Source organism: Melozone crissalis, unplaced genomic scaffold (assembly GCF_028551555.1).
Source record: "Melozone crissalis strain CALT ecotype California unplaced genomic scaffold, PUWL_Pcris_2 ptg000005l_1, whole genome shotgun sequence".
Lineage (NCBI taxonomy): Eukaryota > Metazoa > Chordata > Aves > Passeriformes > Passerellidae > Melozone > Melozone crissalis.
Window position 1 is genome coordinate 29,229,943 of NW_026535783.1, and position 22,385 is coordinate 29,252,327.

The 22,385-nt window shown below is 42.9% G+C and overlaps 1 protein-coding gene across 1 annotated transcript; it reads right to left on the minus strand.

The window, feature by feature from the left end:
• Positions 1-325: 325 nt before the first annotated feature.
• On the minus strand, positions 326-21,986 carry PDE6B (phosphodiesterase 6B). The gene is made up of 22 exons (XM_054285862.1): positions 21,245-21,986; positions 19,183-19,335; positions 18,760-18,849; positions 16,353-16,493; positions 15,127-15,201; positions 14,973-15,037; positions 13,955-14,021; positions 13,766-13,813; positions 13,415-13,564; positions 12,288-12,431; positions 11,653-11,718; positions 10,960-11,106; positions 9,376-9,483; positions 8,454-8,563; positions 7,335-7,422; positions 6,664-6,764; positions 5,146-5,253; positions 3,760-3,823; positions 2,929-3,003; positions 2,033-2,116; positions 1,596-1,752; positions 326-468 (listed from the first exon to the last, which is right to left on the minus strand). The coding sequence occupies exons 1-22, from the start codon at positions 21,653-21,655 to the stop codon at positions 410-412; spliced, it is 2,511 nt and encodes an 836-aa protein (XP_054141837.1). The 5' UTR covers positions 21,656-21,986; the 3' UTR covers positions 326-409.
• Positions 21,987-22,385: the final 399 nt, after the last annotated feature.

Sequence of the window (22,385 nt, forward strand, 5' to 3'; positions counted from 1 at the left end):
ATGCTCTTCCATAATCTTACAACCTGATTTATTGGGCCAAATGTTGTCTTGACTTGTCACATGACATCTGACATCAGATGCATTAAATGGAGGACAGGAGACAGGACAGAACTGGCTCCCTACCGTCAGGAAGAGATGCAATTAAGGCAAACAAGATCTAGCCCTTCCCTGGTTGGTCACAAGCCTAATAAATTATCAGAATAGTCCAATCAGGAATGTATTTGTACACGATGATTTTTTTGTTTTGTTTTGTTTTGTTGTTGTTTTTTTTTTTTTTTTGCTTTTGGGGGGTTTGGGGGGTTTTGGGTTTTTATTTTTGTTGTTGTTGCTGTTTAGTTTTGGTTTGTTGTTGTTGTTTTCATAGGGTGTTCTCCTTTTGTGTGGCATATATACTTCTGTGAGAATAGGTCTAAAGTATGCTACAGGTTTTGGAAGCTGGAGCTGTTCCTCCATTACAGGTTATTTCACCTGTCATATAAAAAGAAACATAGAATTAGACAGACAGTCATAAATTTCCTTCTCAGTCATTTGCAGAAGTTTTTTAGAACTTTTCTCCAATGATCAGCTTAGGTCATATACCTATAGCACCCTATATAGAGCTGTCTGCTGTGCAAAGTGATTGTACATGTAAGGCTGCTTGGAAAGAGCATTGCAGAGTTAGTGGAAATTTTTCTTGCTTGAATATAATTACTTATTCAGTAAATAATTCTTCAGAGATTTTCTAGATCATAGTTAAAACACTTCCTTTTGCTATTTTAAGTTAACTACTGTGAATCAAACTGAGATAAAACATCTAGGCAGCTCTAATAATTTCTAAATTGTGTCATTTGAGCAATGTCAACACCATAGGCTGCTGGAATTTTGGTCCAGTTTAGAACAAAAGAAGAGTTCAGACACAGTCTCTGTGGAGTGAAGGCACCCAGTTGTGGCAGGTATTTGATCAGACATTTGGAATAGGCCAGGAGAACCTTCTGCTTCTGCCCTTTTGAGAGTCAAACAAATCCTCAGGCTATCAGAAAAACTTTCAACCAGTACCCACCACTGCTGGTGGTTTTCAGTCTGCCCAGGCTGGGCCCACAGAAGAAGAAAACCATGTTCAACCAAAATAAAATGCTACTGGACACTGCCACTACTGTTTGCACCTAAGTAGTACCTAATCTGGGCTAGAAATGTGATGTGATGAACAATTATTTCTTAAATGTTCTTCTAGGAATATTTAGGACCTTTTAAACTTTTTTTAGCTTTTCATAAAGCTTTTCTTAGCTTCTGCTTTATAACCTGTGGGACAGCAGGTCAGCCAAAGGGTTGTTTACCTGCTATTTTCCAGGGACAGTACATGACATTTTGCTTTCCCCAGCTGCATGGGAATTCATGCTGAATGTGTTCTCAGTAGTTTCTAAGATAATAGTGTTTGGGATTTTAAACTGGCCTTCTTGACAACCTGTCATAGTGTCAGGTTTGAAGGCAAGTTGCCTTCAGCCTTGCCAGTGGAGCCAATCTTACTCTGCTGTGTCAGCAAAACTTGCTGTAATCTGTGAGAGTGTTCATAAGCATGTTTTTGAGTTAGGAATGAAAAGCTAATTACTTTTTCTGACCTCTCTTTGCAGCCATTCTCTCTTCCTCTTTTTTCTTCTCTTCCTCCAGGGCTTTAACTTTTGCATCATACTCATCAGCACGGGTCTTCCACTCATTTCTGTTGTTCAGCAGCCCATCAAGCATAGGCTGTATTTCCTCATGGAAACGGGAAAACTCCTAATCAAAACACGTCTTTCAGTGCAATGCAGTGCAGAGGGAATGCATGTCCATCATACCCCAAGGCAGACCCCGACACCTCGCATCCAAAGCTGATGCTTTGCAGAAAGCATCAATGCCAGAAACAGGCAGCCCGTTGCAATGCCTCAGAAAAGGGCAGATTTTCCCTTGTGTGCCTGTCCCTCTCCCCAAAAGTGGTGCTGCTGCCCCAGGACTCAGTCAGCTGGGATTTGAACCCCTGTTGATAAGGGTGGCATGTGTGAGGGTGCACTTTGCTTACCTTATAGACAAATGTACACACAAAGTCAATGAAACCCACTTGAAGCTTCGGAAGCTCAGCAGCTTTCCTTCGGTCCATCATCGGCTGTGGGAGGACACAAATTCATTGTGGTTTATGAGAACACTTAATTGAAAAACACAACTCTATTTTCTCCCCAAAACTGCCCTCTTGTGTCAGCCTGGCAGTTCTGTCATGCTATCCTAAAGACCACCCATCAGAGCCCTCCTCCTCAACTGCAGAGGAAGAAAGAGGGCTCATTTCCATAGCCATTTTAGCAGAAATTTTAGACTGCAATTCAAGTGTCCATGGATGGGGAGGAGAACAAGTTTTTCCCTTGTGGAAATTATATTTTTACAAGATCTTGTTGATTACTATATAATTTGTGATGCCACTGTGGGTAGAGGGGGTGCATGAAAGTCTACTTTAAAAATCCCCAAACCACACAAGTGGAGGACACTTACAGGAATAACTCCTGCCTCTTTCAATGTTGAATTTATTCATTTAAAAAAATGTTAGAAATGCCCTTCCATTTATCAATAATTCTATGACTCTGTGAAGTCTGTGTTGGCAGTTTTTCTCTTTATTAGAAACTATTCTTTCTTCTGTGACTTGTCTATTTAGTTATTAATTTTTTCTGTAGGGGACCTACACAAAAATCTCCAGGGTGAATCACCCCTTGATGCTTCACAGCCACTGAACCCACCTAACTATTTGGACAGCTGGACAAGAGGCACTTGTCACTGTCAGGGATGCTATTCACTATCTCAAAACATACTTTTCTAAAGGATTTTGGCAAGCACTGTGATTTCAGGCAGACACAGAGCACTCAGGGCAGCACTGCTTGTGCTGAGACTTGCTGTCTGAACTGAACTGCCTGGTTCTTACATGTTACTTACAATGGGCTGTTGCTGAAGGACGCTTATTTCCAAATCTCCTTGCTCCCAGAACTCAGCTGCTACCAGGAGAGCTACCTACATTGACACAGAGGGAAAAAGAAAAGTTAGCACCAACTTCAGCCCCATAACTTGATGCACTTCATTTCTCCATTCTGAATCAAATCTCACTTCTTATCCTTCTGTTTCTTCTTGTGCAACCATAGCCTCATTCCTCTTCCTGGGAAGGGCAGCTGTGGCAGCAGGATTTCACCTGTCTAGTGACAGCTCAACAGTCATATTGCGCTGCATCTCATTAGGCCGCTGCTCATCTATTGAGAAATATTTCCAATGTATTCCCCATGAGGATTTGCCTACTGGTCACGTTGTGGGTGTCTATTTTTCTTTTTTTCCTGTTGTCCTTTCTTCATGCTGAACAGGACGTAGGTTTTATTTCTTTTACCCTCCTTCAAAATCTAGTGTTTATTATTTAGCAATGGCTCAAGTACAGTTCAGGAATGAGCTCCTAAAGGAAATCAAACAACTGAGCAAACTGCAGATAGGTATTGCTATAATAAAGCCTATGCATATGTTACATGTAAAAAATCTCACTGTGACCTAAAAATCTATGTAACTGACGGATTTGTTTTGTTTTTTGTTTTGCTGAGATTTTTTTTGTAAGCATGAATTTTGTACAGAATTCACAACTACAGCCTGAAAGATTGGTTAATACATCAAAACCACAGCTATTTCTTTTTTTGGTAGGAGACTTTGATTTAGCTTCTAGGCAGCTTGGAAATTGCATTACTTTGAAGTGTAAGCTACAGAAATCCATCAGGATATCAAGCACCTTACCTTACTCTGGACTTCCCAAGGCTTTGTGATAGCTGACAAGTCACAGGCAGTCATCATCATGGCCCTAAAAACAGGAAAGAAATTAATTTATTCCCTATTTTTTCAGGCTCAGGACCCTCATACCCCAGTATGTGGGAACTCAGCACATCACTCCTGATGTCCAGAGTTGCCAAGGTAACCCTTGGGGGGGCTTGGAAACCCTGGAATGTTGCCAGACGTGCTTGGTCGTTGGATTTTGACCCTGCACGGGATGTGCCACCTATATGAGGACAAGAGGATCAGTTGGGAATAAGTGGTGGAGGAATTGATTATTTACAGGATGAAAACAGGTTTTGGGATCTTGGTACAGGAGGGTTCTTAGGAGACAAGATGGAGGAATTAGGGCGTGCCCTGTCCTTCTCCTCTTCTTCTTGTTATCCATCTTTGATGGTGATGCTGGCACTTTGGGATTGGTTCACATTAAATCTGCACTTGTTAATAAGGGTAAAAGGTATTGGAAGGTAAAGGTAAATATCTTATACATAGATTTTAGTATAAAAATAGACGACCGCCCAGAGGGAGGTCAGTGTGCCCATGGCTGTCTTGCTGGGCAGACCTCTGTCAGTCTGGCAGACAACTTTGTAGATAAGAATTAATAAACAATGTTGAAGACCGAAAAATCTGAAGACTGCTTTCGTCCTTTGGAGTGCGGGCTGCCTCAAGGCCATCCTAAGCCTAACCAGGCAGAGACAACAGGCCGAGAACAGAGACCAGTACTGTATCCGGTATCCCATGGCCCCTTCCAAACTGATAGATGTGTTGCTGTAACAGCCTTGGTTCTGACTGGGACACTCATCAAAGGCTGCTCTCTTGATTAAAATGGAATTATGATGGAGAACTGCTTGCTTCTGGAGCTAAAATGTTTGCTGCTTTAGTGATTGCTGGGCTGAACTCCTTGACTTTGGAATAACACCTTTGGCTCCCCCACAGGTGCGTAGCAGTGCAGTTTGCAGTGAGGTGGTGAGAGCACTTCACCACCAGTGCAGGGCATCCTGCAAAGTTTCTGTCTGGTCACAGCAGCAGCATTGTGCAACTCAGCCTAGTTGCCACTGGGAAGAACAGCTAATGGATTGGATGTCCCTGTTTGTGGCCTACAGGATGAAGTGGTAGGAATGTATAGCCAGAAGGGATCCTGCATCTCCATGGGAGTATATGACCAACAGGACACTTACTTGGATGAAGAACCACTTTAAGCTTTTTTTCCCCTGTATTTTTCCCTGCTTCTCCAGAAGATCAAATCTGAGTAGCCAGTAATGTATCACTTGCTGACTTTGCAGCACAAAGCATATCCTGGAGCTCTCACCTGGTGTCCACATCACTAACCTTTCCCCAGAGCTAGTTACTCACATGACAACCTCTTTCTTTGTTGTCTCCAGAGACAGATACTCAGTCCAGGCAGTCACGCTGTCATATGTCTTAGACTCATCAACAATCTTTTGAAACATCGTTCGCTTTCTTCAGAGGGTAGGGAGGAAGGGTTAAAAAAAAAAAAGGAGAAGAAAAATCTATGAACATCTATGAAACAAGGAAACAAATATGTCAAAAACAGGTGGCTGATCCTGGTATTGCTAACTCCACCAGAAGGGTTCCCATTAGTTGCTGTCCTGACTCTTATGTCCTAACAAAACCAAGCACCATCATCTGCTCCCTTAACTGTTGTAAATGCCTTTAGGATGAGTATAGTGGTGAGGTATAAGCAGGTCTTTGAAAGTACGAGCTACTGCAAGTTATGTCAGCTGAGAAATGCTTACACCTTTGTTTGCAGTAAAAGAAATCTTTTTCCTTACATGTGAAGTGAACTGCAGAAGCCTAGAGCTAGCTGGAGTATTTTTAAAGCTACCTGGCTTTATGTACTTAGTCAGGCATTGTTAACCTTATTTATATAATCTAAATGTATATATAGGGAATTCTGAGTAATGGTTTATACACAATACACGCTTGTCTGGAGTGGCATGAGATCTGGAGAAATCTGAGGTTTCAATATTAACAGAGAAAAGAGTTAGGCCATGCCACAGAGTGACTTGTGCGTGTGTCCTATCATCAGTAATCCTGTGTCTTAGCTCAGCCAAGCCTCTGCTTGCACTTCATGGACCAAGGAGGGCAAGGACCAGTTTGTTCCCAAGTGGTGAGGAAGAGGTGATATATAGACAGATGATGGTACCATACAGATATTGGATCTCCACAGTAAGTGTTCTGGGTATTCTAGCTTCCCTCAAATTCTTCTTTTTTTTGGACTGTTTAAATTTTGTGTAATTATACTGCAGTGCAAAACACAGAAGCAGTCTCTGGTCTTGACACTGTATTTTGAAAGCACATTTTGAAAGCTTCTTGCTAATTAGGAAGTTATATGTCATTAACTTTCAACCTCATGTCCCAGAAAGCAAGCACTGCTCCAAGATTTTGGCTTTTTAGGCCCTTGTGTGTGGAATAGACTATGAGCTGGACATTCACCTACAATGAACTACTTGTTACTTGTGTCATTCTGCTGTCACAGAGAAGTTAGTACAGTCCTGGCCAGTCCATTTGTCATTTATGAGTATTTTCAGATCTGAAATGCTAGGTAAGTAAACCAAACCAAATCCTGACATTTCGTCCTATAGGGGATCAAATAGCCCTGTCTTGTTGGCAATAGAGGGTTAAAAAGTAATGTATGTGATTTAATTGAGTAGAAATTCAAAATTCTTTTGAATTATTTGAGTTCTCCCCTCAGGTCTGAGGTGAGTATTAAAGGCAGCCTCCCAGAGCCAGTGCTTGTGAAGAGAACTGCTGCACTGGTGGGGACTTTCAGAGTAAAGCATCACATCTGGCCCTTGTAAAGTGCCAGCTGCTTTCTGCCTTTCACACAAGGTGTGGTGACTGACTTACTTGAAGTAGAGTGCCAGGTCTGTGGCTATAATGGCAATTTCCATCAGGTGAATCACATGCTCATGCTGCCTGCGGTTGAGGTTCTGACATATATTCAATGACTGAAAAGCAAAGGACAGGGCATTGAAAAATCCAAGCTCTATGTTATTATGAGTTCCTGGCCACCTCCCTTTCCCAAATATGGTCACTTTTTTCTCTTTCAGTAGTTCAGTTTGCTCCTCTGGTGTCCAAGGGGTGTGAGCCCGTACACCACATTTAGTGCTGTTTCCCCTTTAATTCACTGAGCAGGGGAAAGTTGTTACACAGTGCCTACCCAAACCCCATCTCCTGACTCAAATGCAAATTTGCCTGAAATTAAAAGTTAGCTGTGGGAATATTTCAGCCTTGGCCCTATCAGAGGGGCTACAGGAGAGCAACGCTGTATTTAACCTGTTCCTATAGGGATAAAAATGTGGCCGCTGAAGAAACCAAGACATGCATTTAGGAAGCCTATGTGCTTTAGTCCTGGGTGGGCTTAGAGCCCTTTGGAAATGAGGCATCCAAGGATGGAAAGGATGCAGTTTCTTGGCATCCAATCCAGAGAAAGGTCTTGTACTGACAACTCTGTTGTTAACGAAAAACTTCAGTCAAAGGAAATTATTCATGCCCTTATACTGCAGTTCATTACCAACCTCCTCAGAGAGCAAGAATTTTCCGAATTCCAGGTGATGTCTCTCTAAAATAGAGGATCCATGAAGTTTAGCTAAAGGATTTTGAGATCTGTTTGCATAAAGGAAAAATTGAAGACATTAGTGCAGCACTTAAAAATGAAAAGAAATGTCTAATTTTGTATTTAATTTCTATCACACATATAAGTACCATTTTTTAAAAAAGGCTTATGAGTTGAACTTTTTAATAAGTAATGACTTCAGTCTAATAAAAGACAATTGTGACATTGCTTATAACTCTTTAGACACTGTGAAAAAATAGTATTCCAACTACAAATTTCACTCCAAATATTGTTTATGACTGCAGTATAATTACTCAGCTTAGTAAGTTTGTTTAAATCCTGAATAACTACATATTGATATCTGGTAATAGGAACAGAAAAACCTGCAATCCTTGGACACCTTCTAAAAAGCAAGGACATCTGCAATCCTTGGACACTTTGCTGAAAAGCAAGGCCCTCTTCTATCAAAAACTTTATTTAATGTTTTTCCAAAGCTCCAGGATATATTAGAGATTTAGGCAGCAAGCATTGCAGAAGAGCTGTGATCTGTCTCCTTTAAGTGAGCAACAGAGCCTTGACAAGGAAACAAAATTATGCAATTATTTATCTGTAGCTAAAATGACTACCTACTGAGACCAATATTCTCATAGGTGCTTTGTTTCTGTAGGTAGTGAGGGCAATGCCAAACATGGCGCTTTCTCCATAGATACAGTAAAAATTCATCATCTTACGTCCAGGATGGTTCTGTTGGCATCCTAAGTCTCCTGTAACGCTCAGGATACTGAGTGCCTGCTCTGCACCTGCTCCACACTGTAATGGTGATGTAGAGTTCTGCTTTAACTCAGGGAAGTTGGCTAGGAGGTAAAGAAAGCCCCAGAGAGCATGGCAAATTGTCCCCACTGGCCAAAGCATAAGCCCAAACACTGCAGCAAGCTGAAAAGCAAGGCTTTTTTCTTGTAAAAGAAGGTTGTCGCCCTTGTGTGTTAAACAGAGCTGCACTGGAGTTGGGTGTGATCACAGCCTGATTCCACTCCAAGCAGGAGCAACAAAAAATGGTTTGAAGTGGTAAGAAAATGCTTACTTCATTTGGTAGAGGTTGTTGGTTCCCCTGTGATCAATATCATGGCACAGAGCCGCAGTTACCATTGCAAGGGCTTCGAGGTCAGTGTAGTAACGCTTCAGTTTGCCAGTCTGAGGGAGAGAATTTATATTCCATATGTTAACATCTCTAACAGGAAAAGGTACTGAGCGATGACTGCTCTGTGCTGGGGATGTCCTGGGACAGTCCAGGAGAACTGAAATTATTTGCAAACTGAAACGCAGTACACAGCTGACTTAGGCTAAAATGGGGAATCAGCTGGAAACAAAATATTTCAGACCAGGCAGGTGCATCTGTGCTGTTTATGTGTTTGATGCATATGTGCAGGGTTGGCTACCCACTGCTAAAGAAGCCTTGGCCCCAGGATTCACCCAGGCTTTCAGAAGCGCCCCTCCCAGTCTGGACACAAAGTACTCTGTGAAAGGGCTCTGCATCTTTCTGGGCGATGCGGTTGTCAAGCTGAACCATCCAAAAGATTGTCCACACCTGTGTTTGTTCTGGATGGAAATGGAAAGCATGAGTTTGTGTCCATCCCCACCAGCTGACTTCAGTCTGGCTCTTACTGTCAGAATCTACTGGAAGAGTGGAAGTCCTGTAGTCTCTCTCCTCTACTCTGCAGAAGGATTTAATCTGGAATCGATTCAACACCCTGCATATCTGTATCTATGAGAATTAAAGCTCTCCATTCATTGCCCAATATTCACCAAAGCTTCCTTCATGTGCAATGCAGTGACTGTCCCTTCAGGCTAATGGAGACCTCATTTAGCAGGACCTGTGCCAGGAGTGACAAAACATTTTCCTGCAGCAGGGTTCGAAGGGAGCCCTGCATATTTCTCAGGTGTGACAGAAGACCTGCTGTAAATAAAGCTGTGCTGCAGAACTAACCAGGGTGGTGCTACCTTACCATCAGGAGTGTGAACATGGTCTGTGCCACATTGAAGCCGTGACGCCAGTTGTGGTAAGTTATCTTCCGGTAGCCTTTGCTGACAGAGTACACAAACCTTACCAGAACCTGCCGGTGGGGAAGAGGATGTTAGTGTGGGTAATGAAGTTGCTGCCCGCCCATCTTGCAATACGGGTCATGTACAGAAATCATGGATGAGGTTCAAACCCGCTCTGCAGAGGTAGGCCCAGAAAGGGATCAGAAGGTTCATATATCATCAGGCTACCCTGGCAATGCTGATGGAGTAAAGCCTAGTAGAGAGCAAAAGTGGACACTAAAATTTTTTTTTTTTTTTTTGAAAAAAAAAAAAATTAATCTCACGGACATGCCTCTGGGGTAAACAAGAATCAGCACCACCCGGAGGAAAAGAGATTTCATCTTACTGTTTGTGAATGTATTGATTTTATTCTGTTTATCTAGGTTATCACTTATAAGATTTGTCCCTTTTTCTTGTGATTTATTAATATTCATGTCTCTCTTCAAGAGATATGGATCCATAGATGTAGAGGAGAATTACATTTATATCACCTAAAGAACTACAATATAGGGCATTAAATATAAAACTGTTCTTTCCGCTGCAGTCTGCTTCTCCGTGTGTACTCTCTCTTGTAGCTATGCAGTTTTCTCATTAAAGAGCCAATTATTTATTAATGAGTATTCATTTCTTAAAATCTCAAATATAAGAATCACTGCTATTCACACCTCTTCCAGAGGTTAGTTGTTCCAGAGTAGGTATATTTAATATTTTTGACACTGACATTCTGCGTGTAAGAAGAACCGAGGTAATTCCCATTTATTTCCCTTCCGATCGCTATCCTGCCTTTCCAGGGTGAAAACTCTCCCTGCAGTTACCCCCAGATCCCAGTAGATGGAAATCGACTTCGCACGATGAGCAGAGAAATCCCTTCGGGAGCAGCAGGGCTGCTGAAATGCCGGTTTCGCAATTCCTACAGGGTTTTGAACTGCAAAAGTCGTGAGCTGGCAAGTCAGGGTTTGTGGGGTCCTTATTCCCAGGGGGTCACACCATTCCTGTCGACAGGTTGGTGCCAGCTGCGCCAAATGAAGGCACATCCGTGTTTGCGTGGGGATGAGAAACAAAGGGGCTTGCCAGAGTGTGTTTCAGCGTGTCTTGGCCGAAAGCTGCAGGTTGCATGCTCTGTCAAAGGAAAGGGGCGGACAGGAAGGCACTCCCGTGGTGTGCCCGGGAGCTGTTTCCACACTGCGGCTGTGAGCGGCATTGGACACACAACGTGCAAGAGGTTTTGCAGAGTCCGCCACTCGCCCATACAGACCTCATGGCAAACCACATCTGTGGCAGGCAGTGAGGAGCAGAAGAGAGCAGAAGATATGCTCCAATGCCATGTGAGAGGCTGTTCCCTGCCCTCGGCGGGGTGAGGGGGCTCAGGAGGCCGATCCCTCCCTGCGAGGCCCGTGAGCCCGGGCCTGTGCTGCTCCGTGCCGGGCACCACGGGGCCCGCGGTGCCAGCCGCGGCATGGGCGAGCACATCCGAGACGGGAGATGTGCTGGCTTCTGCCGGCTCGTACCTCCTGTGGGATCTGGAACTTTTTCACCACGCCAAGCTCGTAGTACATCTGAATGCCACACTTCACCAGCTCCAGCTCGGTGCAGTCAAAATCAGAGAACCTGAACTCATAGATTTCGAACTTAGTGGGCCCCGGGAGTTCTTCTTTCTGTAAGAGAGGTGGGCTGGTTTATTTCTGTGCTGCTTATGTCATTCCTAAGCTTTGCTGAATAAAAATGTATCAGTCTGACACTGCTTTTCTTTTGGAATACAGCACATAAATAGACCAAAATGAAGCTTTTCATGATAACCCCTTAGTGGAGGAAGAGGGAGGGCAGTTTTGTGCAGGAAACATTGCTTGTTTCCTGTTAAGCATTTGATTTCATATAGTTTGAAGACTCAAAATGGAGGAAGAATTACAGCCCTCCTTAATTACTCTGATAAACAAGCCAAGGTGGCTGATGTGTTTCCAGATGGACTTTGAAGTCCTTGAGATAAAGAGGCAGAGAGCAGGGACGCCCCAGGAGCTGTGGGAGGCACGTGCTGACACATACTGATGATAATCTCAAACTCAGGAAGCAAAGGAGGGCAGGGTATGCTGTGCCTTCACCCTTTGCCAGGTAACAGCATGCCAACACTGGGAACTCTTCCCTACATCTAGGCAGGCAGAATTTGCTTGCCAGGGCTGTTCTTTCCAGCAGTGCATTGTTCTTACCAGAATGCTTGCCAGCTCCTCTTCGTCACACTCACATGGCTCCTTCCCCAGCTTTTCTCGTGTTGGCTGCAAAAAGCATGGGTGTGTTAAGGAGACAACTGAACCCCCCTGGATTTCTCACTGGGCAGCTTTGGGGCAATCTAGGGCAACTCTCATATCCAAATTGTGCTTCTTTCCTGGACCTTACTTCAATTTCTTGTCTTTCAACACATTTTTCCTGGTAGTGTTCTCCCCCTCCTAGATTTTGTTTTGTGTTTCCCTCACTTGCAAATGTCCCCCTAGAGCCAGTGTCACAGCTGGGTCCTCTGAGTTCACATCCTCAGCACAGAGGAAGTTTTGAGGAATAAATCAGTTTCTGTTCCACTCCTACAGCCCTGCCCTGAGTAGCACCTCCAGGGCTGGCTTTGTTGAGGAAGTTAGAAAGAGCACAGTGGCACAGTGTGCCAAGGAGGAGGGCAGACCACAGAACAAGAAGAAAGACTCATTCTGTCCCTGTGCAGTTACTAGGACCCAGGTGCTGCCCCCACATCATGGTGGCTGAAGTGTCTCTGTGAAATGGGAGACCTCTGTCTGTGCCATGGGTCATGGGCCAGGCCAGTACACTTGGGTGTGAGCTCCACATCGTGAGGCATTACCAGAATTTCCTGGATTTCATCCTTGTCACATTTCACGTGGTAGAGCACCATGTCCTGAGCAATGTCCTTACGGTTCTCCAACTTGTTCATCTTATCATACGTGTCTGTGTTGAGTACAGACCAGCCCAGGAACTGTGTCAAGGACTTGGTAAGGGGAAGAGAAGGAAACAGAGATATAGCCATAACATCTGCTCCTCAAAGACACAGAAATATGACACTGTGTGATAGCTTTTTAAAGAAACACAAGCTGGACTTTGTCCAAAATTCTAGCAATGAGCAACCACATCTTTGCTTCCAATTGTGACATGCTCCTCAGCAAAGCAGTTCCTCTGCTGTTGAATCTGCCCAGGCCTTGACAGCATCGATTCTGTGCAGGTTGAAGGACCCTCTGTCCAGTTCAGAGTACAGAAAATTATTTCTGTGTTTCTGCAGGTGTCTGTGAAATGTTTCTGTCACAGTGGTGATAGCAGATCAGGAGCTCTCACATCAAAGGAGAGCAAAGGGCCCTCATCACCTTTCACATGTATTTACTCACATCCTGTGATCGCTTTCAACTTGTTTGCTGTCCAGTGGCCAACTCAAACTGATTTTTTTCCCCATGGTCTTTTTGTTTGATAAGAAAAGTTGATTTCAGGAAATGTCCTCATTGATAACAGGTGCCAAGAGCTAAATATTTCATTGCAACTAGCATAGGAACATTTCTAAGGAGCAAGGTCTTTAATCACAGCCACTGTTGGTAGATTTAATAGCTGGCCTCTCTTTTTGTCCTAGCTGTATAGACAATTTCTGTGCCATTTTTCATGGGACTTGCCCAGCCAGTGAGAGCCAGCGGGTAGGTATGTGAATACAGGTCAGAATGGTTGTGTTGGCACACAGTAGATGCTCATGGCTAGGAGTACAATCCAAGAATGCTGAAAAAAATCACAAGAATATAGTCGGGTTTCTCATATCAAACTCCCCCAGTATGTCAAACCGTCGCCTTCACAATGTTCAAGCTGATGTATAACACCTCTCTAAGCAACAAAGATACACATTTATCTGCATAACACTCAGGATGCTTTGCAGATGTACATGGAAAAATAGTGACCTCTTCAATTATATTAATTTCTTTCAGCAAGAAACTATACCTCCATGAGGGTTTCATCCTGTTCATCAAATGGTTTCCCATCTTTTCTGTTATAAAATGTGACAACACCAACAATTTCTTCCCTTTTATTCACAATTGGCATGGAGAGAACATTTTTGATAGTCCATCCTGATTCATCTAGAGGACCTTCCTTGAAGCAACAACAAGCAGAGAGACATCATGAACTTAATATGTTTTACGTATTATGCTCATGTAAATACACAAGCACTCCAATTTTACATTCAGACTACAAGCAAAAGAAGTATTTATATGCCCAAAATTGACTCTCCATTACATTTTTTGCAAAAAAATAAAGTTGAATCCTTGATAGAATTGGAAGTTTTCACAATACCTGAAAGTTAAACATCTCATCTGCAGCAGCATTCATAATGTTGCAAATCTAGGGGATCACAAAGAAAAAATATTACAGTATGGGCAATGAGAAGTTTAACTGCCAAAACAAAGCACTGAATTGCTGAGAAAGCTGCATGAGTATTATTCGTGTCAGAAAGACTTGAGGAATCCCAGATTAAGTACTTACAAATCCACTTTCAGCCACATAGGTTGGCAGTCCAGTAACTAGTGCCCAGTGATCCGGGGTAGGATTTCTAATGAAAGAAAAATGTATAAGGGAAATTGTAGATATATATTTACTGAAAAGAGATCATGGAGCTGAAGTGAGTTCCGTTGATTGTATAATCCAAGTTTAGGCCTGGAACCCCCAGTTCATAACTTGTTCTGTTACTTTCAAAGGATCCACACGCACAATCAAAAATTTTCCACATAAGTAAATACTTCCGCTTCAAGGATTCAAAACGAAACAACTGATAAAATATCGGTTTGCAGATATTTTATAAAAATTCATTCCTAGAAGTGAAGACCATGCCTCAGACCTTCAACACAAAGAAGGATAAAAGGAGATTCCTGGCTAAGGATGCCTGCCAGCCTGAACTTTGAACACTGCTGTACCCAAGAAATGGGGACCTTTTCTGCAGCACAAACCCGAGAGTAAAGTGGTGTTACCAGAACTGGGGAAAACCTCTCTTATGTCAGATTTGCCTAAGCTGCCCAAGGCTCCACTGAAAAATTCAGTGGCAAGAAGAGAGAGCAGTTCTTAGAAAAAGGGAGTCCCAATGAGTCAGGATGGGAGAAAAGGCCAGAGGTAGCCTTAAGATGGGGTCAGTGATATAAGGAGTGGAGAAAACCAAGGAAACCTCAGCACAAGAGCATCCTGGATGAATCCCAGACACAGGGAAGGCATGGAGGAGAGTGATGCCTCTACCTGGCAAGGACAGCAGAAAACTGCAGGCAATCAAGGCAGCTCATTTCTCCACCTGAAAAGAATCACTGGTTGTCGTGAATTTTGGAGCCTAACTTCCGAGTCAGGATCCCGATCTTTATCCTGCAGAAATGTGAGTTGTGGCACCAACTTACTTTCTGACTCTCGATCCTCTATCAGTCCTTTACATTTCTCCTCATGGATGTCTTTAAAACATGGGGAACCTTGTTTTCAGCTACACCCCGTGTCAGTACCTAGAATTCAGGGACTGGGCACTTACGGGATGACTTTAATGTCTTCTTTTCCATGTAATATGTAGTCGATGACCTTGTAAAAGACTATTTCCTACAAGTGAGAAAAGAGTGGTGTTAAAATGAGTGGTGAGGCAATCCATCTGGAGAAGGGATAGTAAAAGAAATCTTGTTTTCACGTACCCTGCCATCTGGGGTTCGAGGTCCTGAGTAGGGAGGTACTTCTCCCAACAGGACGGGCCACAGGTCAAAAAACTCCTGGTTTTAAAATTAAAAACGTATGTTTAGAGTAGAAAGCTGCATTTTGTCTTGAGCCTCAATGCAAGCATCGCTCTACCATGCTGGTTTTGGTGTTGTATAAACAAGGCATGAAATAATAAAACTAATTCAATACTAGGCAGCAGAATGATAGCCAGATATCCAAATCTGGACATGTCAGTTGCATTTCTATGGCTGCATATTACCATATACTGCCTATACACAGAGTGCTGATTCATTCAGTGAACAGTGAGCTCTGTACTCAGAGCAAACACCTTCAACAATGTTTTTGTGTTCTTAATTTTCCAAAGTGTGACTATTGCCTGACCTACTACTTGCCAGTTTGAAGAAGGTAAATACTTATTTTGGGGTTTTTTTCTTATGCTACATTATAGTATTGATCAAAGAGCCTTTAGCTTACACGGGATCTTTTAACATACCTCTTCACAAGACAATATGCTGCAAGAGCTGTGTCAACAAGACAGCCTGGCCATGGGACAAAGAGGTTCCACTGGCAAGGATGCTGTGTAACCCCCACATAAAGTTTGCCAAAGGTGCAAACCATCAGACCAAATCAGAGGTAACTTCAATTCCGTCAGCTTGTTTTCATGAAGCCAAATTTCATCTGAAAACCTGGATATCATGAGCATGAATGAGTCCTTGAGGAAGGTGGCTGTTTGGTCACAAGTCACCTTGTGATATGGCCTAGCTCTTTTCTCTGCTAATATTGGAACTTCAGATTTCTCCAGATCTCATGCCACTCCAGGCAAGGGTGTACTGTGTATAAATAGGCCCTTGTTTGCTGATGGTTCCACGGGCGTCTCACTATACTTCTGATACCCACGGACTTCGTGAGGTTTTGTTTGTGCTGCAGACTTTGACCAGGACTGCCTAAGTCAGACACCTCTTCCCCTCCTCTGTCTTCTCAGCCTCCAACTCTCCCATTTCAGTGATAAGCTCTTCCCCTTTCCTCTGATTTCGTTAACCCATTATCTTAATCTTTGCACAGTAAAAAAGCGCCGAGCGAAGTAGGAACAGTGGCTGAAGGTTAGCTCGCACTTTTACTGCCTCGGTAAATCTTATCTGCCTGCATCACCCCTCGGTGGATAGCAGCAAGCAGAAGGATGCACAGCACACATGTGAACACTCACCTTCTGCTTGGTCATGTCCAGGAGACCGACTGAGTATCGGTCACAGTTCAGGTATGCCCTCACCGTGTAAAAAGCCTTGTGGAACTGCCTCTCAATGTCCGTCAGCTCCTCAAAAACCTTGTTGGCTGACCACAACAGCACCTGCAGGATATAATGAAAATGTAAGCACAGCCTTTCTTGGAGAGATGGGCTTGTTGGGTTATGGTTTCTGAAAGGTGCAGGAAACCTACCCGCTTGTTCCCACTGGAAATTACTAGGGAGAAAGAGTCAGGTCACCACAGTGTTGTGTAGGAGTCAAATGTTACCAATACAGCATAAAAAAAGTAGCAGTGTCAGGCAAAGAGTTGTCCCCACTTAAATTTTATATCCATTAGTAAAATGTTGCATCCAAAACCGGTTAACACCAAAAGCCATTGCAAATTCCAGAGGCTGGTGTTTGAAATATCTGAGTTAACACTTCCCTGGAAGTATTTGAGCAGCTGTTTCATGTGTGCAACAGCCTATGATGCTTTTCCCCATCTTCTGGTACATTCTACAGAATGTAACAACCTCAAGAAAGCTGTTGCTATGAGGCTTTTTCATTTCTAAAAGCAGAGGTTACACAAATACTGCTCTGAAATGGTAAGGAAGTAATTTACACTCTTGCTTAGCTTAGTTAATGCATGTGTGCCTGTATCCCAGGTGTGTGTCTGGCTCTCTGATCCCAGGACATATGAGGAGCCATGCTTCTGAAGCACTGAAGCTGCAACTTGAAGCAGATTGGGCTTTGAACAAGAAATACTGTTACATGGCCACAACTGGAAAAAGTGCATCTCACCTCTTCACTGGGCACTAGCAGATTTTTTTAACAATTCTGAGCTGCACTGGTCCATAAACTGGGACAACTCTTCCACTTGTAAGAAGTCGGAGTTCAGTGTCAGTATCCCTCAAACAGGAGAGTCGTGTTGTCATGCCGACCATTGGATAAACATGAGCAGCAGTTTAGCCTTTTGGCACTTCACAGCATGCAATAAGTACTGAAAGCCACAAGCCCCATAAGAAGGACTGAGAGAAACAGCTGAAATATATCTGACTGATATAAAGAAGTTGGTAAGAAATTATGTGGTGTTCTAATAGGACTTTTGCACAGTATCGGAGCACAAGCAGACTGACCTGTCTTTGCACAAGCCATTTTACCCACAGTATCACCCAGTCTTTGCTGTTGGGATTTGCAATATTAAAATCCTAGACCACTTTTGAGAATGTAATTTGCTCACTCTGTACTTCAGTGCTTTAAAATCTAGCACAATGAACTATAATAACTTTCACACAGCCCTGAAGACCTGTATTAATCAGAGGCTGGACAAGTGAGCTATTGGCAGAACTAGAGCAGTGTGTCCTGCATTTCCTTCTTGCTTTCCTCCCTTTGTGTGGGACCTGCTCAGACAGCAGTAATATATGAACACAGGACTCCTGGGTCCAGTCCCAGACCAGAAACACTAAGCTTTCACCTTATGGGCCTCCACTTTCTCTTCTAGCCCATTTCTTACCCTGACTAGTCCTGCTGCTAAGCTCTCCACAGAAAAAGCCTTTGCTAGGTCTACCTTAGTTAACGGTTCTTCATTGCTGGTATTACTGGGCCATCATTCTTGTTTTTGATAAATGAAAAAATTAGGCAAAGCATAATAAATTAGTTAGAAAGTATAAGTGCCATCCAAAGCTCCAAAATCAACTTTCATTCTGCATCCATTTTGCTGAGATAGGCATTTATTCTCTCTCCATGGCAATCTCATTGGAGAATAGAGCGTGGCTGCCATGAAGCACAGATGCAATTCCACGTCCTCCTGAGTGACATCTACTGCCTGCTGCAGAAAGTGATTGCAAGGATTCCCATCCATGCCAATAAATCCGACAGTCCTACTGTAACCCAACTAATAGGAAAGTATGGTGCCAGAATTTCAATCCAGAATGTCCTAAACCCCTAATATATGTTCTTTTCTACTGATGGAGGCCAATACAACATGGATATGACAATAATTTTACTGGTTCTAAGAGGAAATTCAGTGGCACTTTTAATGAGCAGATGGGGGGGAAAATACCACATTCTTAAGTGTTTCAGAAAGTCTCTTGATGCTGCTCTCTGCAATGATCCAAGAGTGCTTCACAGCCTCAAATAAACAGAACACCTTGAGGTCAGTCCTGCTGAAGCTGGTGCCACTGCCTGATGTCCTGCAGTTTTGCCAATAGCAGAAGAGAGAGAGAGTAATGCAGGACTCTGGGAAAGAAGCAGTATCTGAAAGCAGTTGAGGGCATCTCTTTATTTCTGCTCTTCAGGGACAAATCTCTGAAGAAAATCAGATTCACCCTTTAAATCAGAAGAATGAAATAATTTGATTTTGAGATAGCCAAACTGCATTTTCACTCTTACCTGGCCTCTTCGAGTCTCACAGTTGTGAAGATAACTCAAGTGATAAATTTTCAAGTTCAAGGATGCAAAATTCAGATACTTCAGAAAAAGCTGAAAAGGCAAATTGTGAGATTTAATTGAATGCAGTAGCAACTTCATGTGTACTGTATTTCATAGCACTGCTTTACAAGCATCAGGGTAATTTCCCAGGATAAATGCTTTGCTTTGCACTGCCATGACATGAGACTTATCCCACTGTACCTTCCCTGAAAGATCTGAGATAAACATTCTCAATATAAGCCTCTTCTATGAGTGTGTGAGTGCCCTTAAGGGAAATTCACACCAGTGGAGCTTCACTAAAGCAGGCATCACTAGGGTAAAAGGATTTCTATCACACGACAAAAGTAAAGCTTTTTGATAGGAATTCAGCTACTGACCACTTACTGTTTCATCAGAGCTGGTGAAGTGTGGGCCATTCAGCTTATTTATAGCCACAATGACAGCAACCAAGTCTTTGCCATTCAAAATGGGTGTTGCAAGGATGTTTTTTGTGGTGTAGTCGGTGAGCTCATCAACAAATGGGCTGAACTGGGCACACTGTTTAATAGAGAATTTACAAATAAGCATTTTTCACAATGTGTCTTGAAACCAAGTCCAAGCGCAGCCCCTTAAAGTAAGCTGCCTAAAGAAAGTTATGCTTAAAAATTACTGAGGAAAAGAAATGAGTTAGCAGAAAACCACATACAGATCATAAAGCTAATATCAAGAGCAGAGGATGTGGCTTTTAACTGCAACACTTGCACTTTTAACTTTCTGCGAAGATCTTGCCAATCATAAGCTTTAACATGTCAAACTCTCTCAGAACAAGGGGGCTCTCCACTGGTTATTCTCAGATCAATGGCATTCTTCATGGTGCCTCCTCCATCCTTTCCTCTGACTTCTTGCTGGCACTGAGGAGTGGGTAGGGCCAGGTAGCACTGCATAGCAACAGGGTATAAACCAGTGCTCTCAATGGCAAGTTCACACACTCTCATTTTTCTTCTACTTTTACCATGAAGCTTGTTGGCAGCCTGCAGCATCTACCCCTAGTTTCTCTTAAAAAGTGGAGAAAGAGTAGTCCAGGGCAAGCAGATGGCCAATCACTTTGCCTACACAGGGCCTCATTGGTACCATCATCACCTGCCATGGGGGAGTGCAGGGATGGCCTTGCTACCAAAGATATTCTCCCAGCTCAGGTGAATAAATTGTCATCTATAAGTCATTCTGTTTGGGTTAGGAAAAGCCACACAACTCTGATCATATTCAGAAGGTTGCACCAGAAAAAATTATCACTCCCTAATGAATCTTCTCCCCATACATTCCCCATTGTTTGCCTTTTCTGCCAAATGGGCTAGACCAAGCATTTAGTCTCTGGATCTTCTTCAAAGGAATTGTATTATGACAATGTCTAAAAGCACCAGAATTGGAGCACAGCATTTGGCTCACAGATCTGAAATCCTCCCCTGTATTTGGAGAAACGTCAGAAATTAAAAAACTTTAAGATTTAAGTCACATTCTGATGCTTCCCCCAACATCAACAGTATGCCCAGCAAAAAAGAACCTGGGCTGCAGAACCAAAACAGTGTCTCAGTGTGTTCTGTGGAAGACAAGGAAGGATTTGCTGAAGGGCTGAGATATGCCTGCACTGAGCAACAAGTGAATGAATAAACAGATGGTCTCTTTGTAACTAGCAAACAATAGATGGAGTAATCCCAAATGCCATATTTGGGTCACATGGATTTTAGTTTTATACCTATGATTAGAGCAAGCAGATTGTTATTCCTGCCATCCAGGTTTCCATGATTGAACCAGAAGTATGGGGAATATATACTGTCATGAAAGCATAAACAGAAAAGATTAAAATCCCTCAGGTCCTTCTTGATATTGCAGATTGCAATTTTTGCTGGAAGAGTTTTTTTAGTCTAAGATTGTCTCTTGCTGCTTCTGGTGAAGATCACCCGTACACAGCTTGCAGTTAACTGCTCTGGGGTCCACTCCCTCTGTTTGATAGTGGTGCCTCTAAATGCCCTCAGCTGAACCTTCATCACAGCAAATATCTTCCAAGTTCTTTTGTCGTGGAAAACCCTCTTTGGATTCACTGTAAAGAATTTCTGTCTCTGCCACTTACTCATAGAATATAAAATCACATTGAAAATTCTGTGTGCATTCATTTCAGGTCTGACAACTTCACTCTCCTCTGCTGGACTAGATGTGATTTTTTTTTTTTTTTTTTTTTTTAGTTAGACAGGCAAGGTGCAGCAGTGCACTGTTTGCAAGCATTAAGACCTAGTGTAATCAACGTTCTTAGTTTCACCTCACCCCATAAATGAAATTGGAAGGAACTTTCAGACTTGTTGCTCATTTCCAGTTACACCACAAGGGCTTTCACCAAGCACTGTGATGTGCTGCTGCCTCTTGACCCCTGTGAGCCTCTCTTCTCCCCAGATAACAAATAAATCAAACATACCTCACGGACATCCTTGATGTTCATGGTTTTCTTGGTCTGAGCAACGTGGCCCACAATGCCTATGTCCAGGGGATAGACAATCTCGCAGTCTGGGGCCACCAGGCATTCCTCCAGAGTACTTCCCTCCTGGATGTTGAAAAGCCTTGTTGCCAGTTCAGGAGTGCCATTTCTCTGCCTGTACATGAAGAGACTACAGCGGTCAGCGTGAATAAGGGACCTGATTCTTCTCAGGGTCTTGAAAACCACTTTCTCCATGTTGATGCTTTCTTGCATGTCTTGGATCAGCTCAAAAAGTATTTCACTCTCATTGTTATCCCAGGACTCCGTTTTTAGTTTCTTCTCAAAATACTGCTTGGCAAAAGCAGGGTTGCCATCAAGAAACTTCTCCACGTCGTCTTCACTAATGCTCATTGTGAATGCCCTAGACCTTGTGGGTAGGTGGAAGTCAAAAGATGTGCAAGCAGCACTCTAATTTCTCATGTGTCTCTTAAAATTTTGTAACTGAAGATGCTGCTTCTGGATTAACCAAGTTTGAGGTATCCCTGCAAAGAGAGCTTGTCATCAGGAAGATGTATTCCTTTATAATGCTGAAGGTGAGTCTGTGGGAGGACAGATCTTCTCAACCAAAGAGATTAGATGAGCTCTTCAAGAGCTTTGGGTCAACTTTCCTCTTCTTAATCTAACTGCAAACAAAAACTGAGTGCTCACAATGTCTGAAAACACTCTCCTGTCTCTTGATAAACAGAAGACTTACTGAAACAATTCCGTTGAGGCAGCAGCAACAGGGAAGGAGTGCATCTCCTAACATTGAAATAAGCTCTTTAAAGTCTAATTAAATATATACTGCTTGGGCCTAATCCTTGGCTAACAAGGTGACCATCTTATTATTTCTGCTCTCCCAGCTCCCAGCAATAGTAGGAAGTGCATTCTTCACAAAAGTCAGTGGCCAAAATAAAAATAGTAAATTAACACTGCTTTTTTAGGCCTCTCTCTACTATTGCCTAGCTCTATAGCAGCTCCTGTAAGGTTGCTCTCTAAGGGAAGCACCAATCCTGAATGCTTTAGTCCAGCGTTTGTACTGAACTGGCAAGGTCTATGGTCTTTGCTTCTTGCTAGTGAGAGCCACGATGGGGAACATGCA